Below are 7,614 nucleotides of genomic sequence, written 5' to 3' on the forward strand. Positions count from 1 at the left end.
CAAGTAAGAAGGTGCAAACTTTGAAGGCTTTGTTTCAAGCATTATGAGTGAAGCCTCCAACCCCAACCAATTGGAATATCAAACATCACTAAATGGACCTTATTTTGATGCATGACAAGGAGCCTCCAACGCCATTGTTGCTCAAGGGTGCAACCAAAAAATGCCACAAGCCAAAGAGAAGTTCAAGATATTGCAACCTGAGATCTTCATACTCCAACAACGATAACCTAAACTAAAAAATTTCAAATGAAGTAATTTTAGTGTCATTGGAAATTAGATATCCAGATCTTTCCAACCATATATAATACTCTATAGTGAATACTAAATATGAGGTTCACCATTCATTACGACAGGAAGAAAGCTGGGCATAGTACTAACCATCACCCTGACCTCTTCACGTTCAAAGGATCATAATTTGAGCTACAGAGGTTCAAATGATGTGCTCTTAGAGGCGTTAGAAAGATAACATCTAAAGTTTTTCAACGATATATAATAGTTTATGATGGAGATTCATTTGGGTAATGAAAATGAGCATCTTTTAGCTCATAAAACTCACCATAAAACACGCCCAAACCTTCATCCAAGCTACAATTCTCAATCAATCAAAGCCACAAAGGACCCATTAACAAGTAAGAATCTTCTAGAAATAGTTAAAAAATTTGAATTTGATGTAATTTGAATTTAGTTTGCATTCAAATTTGAGTTCTAGAATAGTATAAAAACCCATAGATGATACATTGTAAGGGGGCACCTCTTTACCCATGTTCTTTCGGCACATTCTTCATCTTCTTCTTCTTCACCATTCTTCCTTTATATATACTTCATACCCATTTTTCTTTTCTTCCATTATGAGTAGTTAACTCCTCCATTAAGGAGAGGAGCTCTATTGAATAATAATAAATTGATGTTATCTTTCTATTTTTATTGATTCAAGCTTTGTTGTTCTAAGAGAGAGTTTATTTTTCATTACAAGGATTCAAATCTATTGAAAAATAATTTGAATCTCACTTGAATCCTATGAAAATTTAGAAAATGGATCATAGGAATGAGCTTGAAACTCTTCTCTCATCATTCTTTTGATTTTGGATTTAGAATTTGATAAGTGATATTGAATTAATCTAGATCTAAATCTCAAGAATGATGTGGTTTTGAATCAGAAATCAAACTTCATCTCTTCTCATGAGTAATCAGAAATATTTGGTAACCAAAGAAAATCAGCCAAAAACAACCATAATTTGCCTTATTTAGAATTTATTTATTGTTACGACAATTAATGAATGCTAAATAAGACAAATTTTGGCCTTTTTTTTTTGTCTTCCTAGCATTAACGATGAGCAATTGATTAAGAAATTGACAATTAATTAAGTCAAGAGAAATTGAATCACAAAGAAATTGGGGTTCAATTACTTATGATTTGTCATATATCTAACTTTGCATGATTGAGAAGGGAGTGGGTCTCATTGATTCATGAAGATTCAATATCTCCAATCCTTAATATTTTAATTCATATTACTCTTCTAATTCATTTATTACTTTCTTAAGATTCATGTCATTTACTAGCTTTCATTTAATTCTTGTCCTTTAATTTTTGTCATTTACTTATTGTCTTTAATTCTTGTCATTTAATTGTTCTCTTTAAATTCTTGTTATTTATTTATGCACATTTATTACTTTATTTACTTATGCACATTTATGTCTTCCAAGTATTTGTAAAAATGCTTCTCTTAGTTTTACTTCAAATCATTTAAAATCCAGTCATTTATTTCTAGTTATTTACTTTAATGCCAAGTTATTTAGTTTTATGCTTATGTTCTTTGATTAATGCTCACTTGAATATGAATCGTTTAACTAAAATAATCAATTAATCATGATTGCTTAATCCGTTAATTCTCGTGAGAACGATAACACATTCACTGTAGTATTACTTGATGCAAACTGGTGCACTTGCCAGTGGTTTAACGAAATTTCCATATCAACAACTCAAATTCAAGTGGTTGGACACCACTGACTGCTTCAGCAATAGGTGTTGCATCAGTAGGTGGCACATTTCCTCCTTCAGCATCTTGGTTGGTTCCATCAGAGGCAGCAACACATTTGATTGGCTGGTGGATCACTTTTCCCTTCGCCCTTTTTTGTTTTTTTCAGCAGCCTCAGCCGCCACCGCCGCAGCAGCAACTATAGCAACTGCATCAACCAATTTTTTCTTTTTGTAGCCCCTCTTGATGTGACATTTATCACCACAGTAACTGCAAGTAAATTTTTCAAGTTGCCTTTTTAACACAATTGCGATTGGCAGTCCTTTTTCTGTCTTCTCTAAGACAAGTATGATCACTGTTAAATGTATTTATCTACCAACAAGTATCCTTATGGTCTCTTGAGGTATACACCAGCCATGGACATTCCTTTACTCTACACACAGGCCTTACTCTTTTGCTATCATTTTTTTTCAATATGATCCTCTTTCCTTCTTGAATTGTGTATTTTCTAACAGCCTCTTTAAACTCTCATTTAGAGGTGAACTTCATACCAATCTCTAGCACTAACTCTCTAAACCTATCACCCTCTCTAAACAATGGATAACATCTGATAGCTCTTCATTAGAGTTTGTATACTTCAAAGATAAAAACCAAAACCCAAAAAACAGTTTAAAATTGCATAACCCTAACCCCATCAACATTATCTCATGTTCCATTCATAAATAACAAAGCATTCCCAATACCCCAACCCAACATAGAAGCAATCAAAGAAATCTTAGGAAAAATAGTAGCAAGAAAACATAATGATTCTCCGTTGACAAGAACACCATAGAGCACAATCATATATGCATTTCAAAAATAAACTAAAAAAATATTAACTCACTAAATCCTAGCATTAACGATTACCTTGGTTAAGAACGACAGGGGAGCAACCTCCTTTTGAAGCACTGTGATTTCCACTCGAACCTAGCCGTGCGTTAGTTCAACCGGAGTGATGAAGGATTTCAATAACCCTTCACTGGCGTCATTGATCAGAAATGAAGAAGAATAGCAGTAGAGAAGAAAAATACTTTATTTTGAGTCTCTATCGTTTTTTCTCCTTCATATACAAAGCGACGAAGTTTCTAACTTGTTTGGATGCCAAGAATAAACGATGTCGTTTACTCCTCATCCAGTGTGGCAGGGAGAGTGCCATCTCAGCACTCCGTTTGCCTAGTCATCGCCAGAAAGAGTCGAGGAACCACATTGGTGCTCGGATTTAAATCTAGAGGACCAGTATAGGTAATTTTAAATTTTAGAGACCAAAATGAGTAATCGCGTGAATCTCATAGACTAAAATAGAGATTTAATCCAAAATGTTGAGTTCTTTAACTTCTTATCCTTATACAACAGGCTACATAATACACAACAGAAGCTCACAATCCAAAATCCATGTCATAGAAATCGTTAATAAACATTCTTATATAATTTTCTCGTTGCTATGCTTCTTAATACTGTCTGAATGTCCGTATTAAATTGAACATGAGTAACAAGAAATAAAATAATAATATACAACAATAAGGACTCAAATATCATGTTGACATCAGCTACAGCAATATGTTACTTCCGGACAGATCATTCATAATTGATGCACAGAAACAGCTACAAATCGGGCCAGTGATGTCGGTAGATGTGACAATGCATCAAAGAACACGGATCCTTTTTTGGACTAAAAAGAGAAGCCGGAAAAAAAAAAGAAAAAAATGGAAAGAGAATTCTCTGAATCCTAAGATGATACAATGACAGAAGAATCCCTGACCCCACTTGAACTGGGGTGGATTCAGTTGTTGATAGGAAGAAAGAATGATTCAATGAAAACAAATTGAGAAAGGCTGTAGAATAGCGTGACATAATAATCACAATCCAGCTGAAACCAAACCATGCAACGTGATAATCCCAATCACAACATTGTCATCATTTATCACAGGCAAAAACTGGACTGGTGATGGAGGAGCTTCCATCTTCTTCATGGCCTCCACTGCCATAGCTTCTGGACCTATAATTCTTGGTTTCCTGAAATACAGAAAAGAGTGTTATCTCATTGTGATCGTATCAGAAGTTCCGATATGATCAGCGTGTACAAAGCATCACAATACAACAAATTTCTCTTAAAAAATGGTTCCAACAAAAGTGTTTCCACTCCTGACCAACAAACTCCTAACCCCACCAAGAGCTAAAGTACAGGAAAATAGAAATGAAAGATTTCATATGAAGTGCCATTCATTTCCTTATTTGGAGTGTGCAAAATCTCATGTCTGGATAATAATTATAACAGGTAAACCAATTTCTATATGATAAATTGGTATTACAAAATTGTATATCAGAATCAGATGTTCAACGGGTATACCACTCCTACCTGTTGCACATTTCTCCCACAGTCAGTTTGAAGATGCCCTGCCCACTAGCTTTGAGAGTACGGCGAAGATCTCCATCTGTAAATGTTCCAATCAGATGACGGCCATCATCTACAACAAATAGGCATCCACATCCTTTGCTAGTCAGCTCCACAAGTTGATCCATAATCAAATCCGATTCCTTGCAAATGGGAAGCTCATCCTCCTTCTTCATGAGATCTTTCACCTGCAAATGTTTATCATGCAATCACCCATTCGCATCATCCAACTATAAGCAACTACATAACCATCAAAAGGTTTGTTTATCTATGGAGTTTTCTCATCATAAATGTCAAAGAAAAAGAACAGTTACAAACTAGAATTCATGTCAAATAACATGCAGCTCTAATGTCCTTGTCCAATGGGGAACTACTCGTTTACAAAACCAACCTGACTAACAAACAGTACCCCAGATTCACTGCTAAGTACGGCGCCATCAGCCGATGATGGGAAACTTTTTGATCAATTAGTCTCATCAAGATTTCTGCCATAATTTCACCTCCCAGTAGCTTCACAAAGAATCCAAAAAACCGTAAAATTTTATCCCAGTTAGATATCAGGAACACCATCCTCACTGATTGAGTTCTCAATCTTATCTCCATCAACTTCACCATCCCGAGTAGGTACCTACATTTCAACACAAAATATCCAAAATATCCTACTACCACAGGGGAGGAAAATGCCATCGCCACAACACACACCAAATCACAAACACCTAATATGCACCTATAACTGACTAAAAGCTGGGCAGAGAAAACGACAAAGCACACACTTTAATTCATCTCAGAGCATGCTCATTTGGCATGAACCACTTCTATCCATCCACATTCTCCTCGATATCAATTAATTTCTCTTGACCCCGATCCAATTAAATATCAATGCTTAATATTTTTTTTCTACAATTAATTTTCAACGTAATTGTAACCTAACATGGAACACATTCATAAAAATTTCCTCAAAACAAATAACATGCGAATCAACGCACCTTGAAGATAAGGCTCTTGCCGATCTTTCCGGCGGGGTGGTTCCCGGCGTACTCCTCCTTGCTGAGGTTCCTTGCTCCCATCAACGCGATCGCGACGGTGTCGCCGAACACCATCTGAATCGCGGTAGAGGTGACCGGCGCGAGGTTGAAGGGGCAGAGCTCTCTTTCCAACGGCAGATGCACATTCATGTCGCACACGGCCTCAAGCGCGCATCCTTGAACGGACGTGACGGCAATGAGGCGGGCGCCTTTCGCCCTGGCGCAGGGGACGAGGCGGAGGAGCTCGTCGGTGGCGCCGGACTTGCTTAGGAGGACGAGGATGTCAGCGGCGGAGAGGATTCCGATGTCACCGTGGAGCGCGTCGACGGGGGATAGAAAGGCGGATCGGATACCGAGGGAGACGAGCGTCTGCGAGATCTTGTTGGCGACGAAGCCAGATTTTCCGACGCCGGTGAAGAAGATGGTGCCGGTGGCGCGTAGGAGGGCGCGTGTGAAGGATAGGGTTTGAGAGTGATCCATGCGGTCGAAGAAGAAGTTGAGGTGCCTCTGCTGCTCCTTGAAGAGATCCGTGAGGGTGATTTCGTCAATGCAATCGTCCCTAACGCCCTGTTTGGCTTCTGGAAATGCAGGCAGAGACCCCATTTTTTTCTTTTTTATTTATTTATTTAATTTCAATAGAGAAGAAGAAGAAGAAGAAGAAGAAGAAGAAGAAGAAGTCAATGGTGGTGCTTTTGGGTTTCATAAGAAAGGAACATTGCTGACTAGTTTTGTGTTCCGTTAATTTACGCGGTAACGAAGGATGTGTCAGTTGTCACCCGTGTTATTTTATTTTATTTTATTAATTAAATACTTTTTAACAAAATAAAAATAAAAGTTCATGCATAAATGGTAGTATTAAAGTTACTAAAGTGGCAATTGAGATCTGGATTAATTAGGCTACATATCCGAAGAAGATAGTGGATTCGAGGAGTGTCGGTGGCGGCCATTAAATTGCTGGATGGGTATTTTGGGAATTTTAAACGTACCGCAAAACAAAATCTATAGAACTCACGCCCTAATTGGACATAGTTTCTTCTTTGCCAAAATTAAAGAGCTACTCACAAATTGGTTTCCATATGGGCTATGACAAAAGGCCCATGTAAATGTTTTTGAAATGCATTATAGGGTCTACTATTTCATATCTTAATCTTTGGGCTACCTTGTTTCTTCTATCCGTTCAGATATCAGGACCTGTCTGATGATAACATACACATAAAATCAAACACGAGGTGTCACTAGTCCAAAAATAAAAATCCAGGAGGTGTCAGAAAGTTAAAGAGAGAAAATCTGTGGACCTCAAAAAGAAAGTTGGGGAGAAAAACCAAAGGAAATTTGTTGCTTTTCGTCCAAGAATCGAAGAAGAATGGAAGTTATCAGACATGTTTAGCTATGAATTTTTGCCAACAAGGATTCTAATTATTTATATATATTCCGTTTATACATACAACAATTCGTTGACTAATAATAAATTGTTAAATAATATTTAAAAAATTATGACAAATTAATTTTAACTTATTGAAATAGAAAATACATGAAAAGTGGGAACAAAAAAAATTGCTTAATATAATTTTTTCTGCAATAACTCTGGTTATAATTGTTCTTGACTAGTATTATTGCTTAGAGAAATATTTTTCTTAAAAAGAAGTATAAGTAGACAATGAAAATATTAAACAATATAAATAATAGATATATTGGATGTTTATTTTATTAATATATGGATAATTATTTTAATATTAAAATTTAGAAAGTTAATTTAAAAGTGTAGTATGTTTTTATTTAATTGATAATTATTCATATTGTTCAAAATAATCATTGTTTCCTAGCATTTCCTTTTTCTTAATACCTAAGTTTTTTGGTCGTGTAACTATTATTCAATTCTGGAACTCGAACACGTCGTTTTATTTTAGATTAATTTAGTTATTTATTTAACATTTAATCAATAATCTAACCCTATTGCTGAATCATTGTACCATCTCGTTTGGATTGCATTGCGGTTGGAGTTTTCAATTGTTCAATTAATTTCAGAAAGAAAAAAAAATGAAAAAGGAAAATGGGTAAATAAAGTACAATATTGAAGAGTCAAGAAATGCATACGATCCTACGGAGTAAATAGTTAAATACAGTGAAAACCCCACGTGTACACATGTCACCAGTGTCAGCAACAATGACAACACACCTCAAG

General features: G+C 36.0%; 1 protein-coding gene across 1 annotated transcript; it reads right to left on the bottom strand.

Moving 5' to 3' along the window:
• Window positions 1-3,410: 3,410 nt before the first annotated feature.
• LOC112695197 (probable arabinose 5-phosphate isomerase) lies at window positions 3,411-6,306 on the bottom strand. The gene is made up of 3 exons (XM_025747451.3): window positions 5,394-6,306; window positions 4,372-4,595; window positions 3,411-4,028 (listed from the first exon to the last, which is right to left on the bottom strand). The coding sequence occupies exons 1-3, from the start codon at window positions 6,033-6,035 to the stop codon at window positions 3,872-3,874; spliced, it is 1,023 nt and encodes a 340-aa protein (XP_025603236.1). The 5' UTR covers window positions 6,036-6,306; the 3' UTR covers window positions 3,411-3,871.
• Window positions 6,307-7,614: the final 1,308 nt, after the last annotated feature.

This window comes from Arachis hypogaea, chromosome 6 (assembly GCF_003086295.3).
Source record: "Arachis hypogaea cultivar Tifrunner chromosome 6, arahy.Tifrunner.gnm2.J5K5, whole genome shotgun sequence".
Taxonomy (NCBI): domain Eukaryota; kingdom Viridiplantae; phylum Streptophyta; class Magnoliopsida; order Fabales; family Fabaceae; genus Arachis; species Arachis hypogaea.

What these genes read in the sequence shown, in the direction of transcription:
- LOC112695197 (XM_025747451.3), bottom strand. Translation starts at nt 6,035, where the DNA reads ATGGGGTCTCTGCCTGCATTTCCAGAAGCCAAACAGGGCGTTAGGGAC. An exon ending in GCAAGAGCCTTATCTTCAAG is followed by an intron (nt 4,596 to 5,393) that starts GTGCGTTGATTC and finishes AAACATTTGCAG; the next exon opens with GTGAAAGATCTCATGAAGAA. An exon ending in GTGGGAGAAATGTGCAACAG is followed by an intron (nt 4,029 to 4,371) that starts GTAGGAGTGGTA and finishes TCTGTATTTCAG; the next exon opens with GAAACCAAGAATTATAGGTC.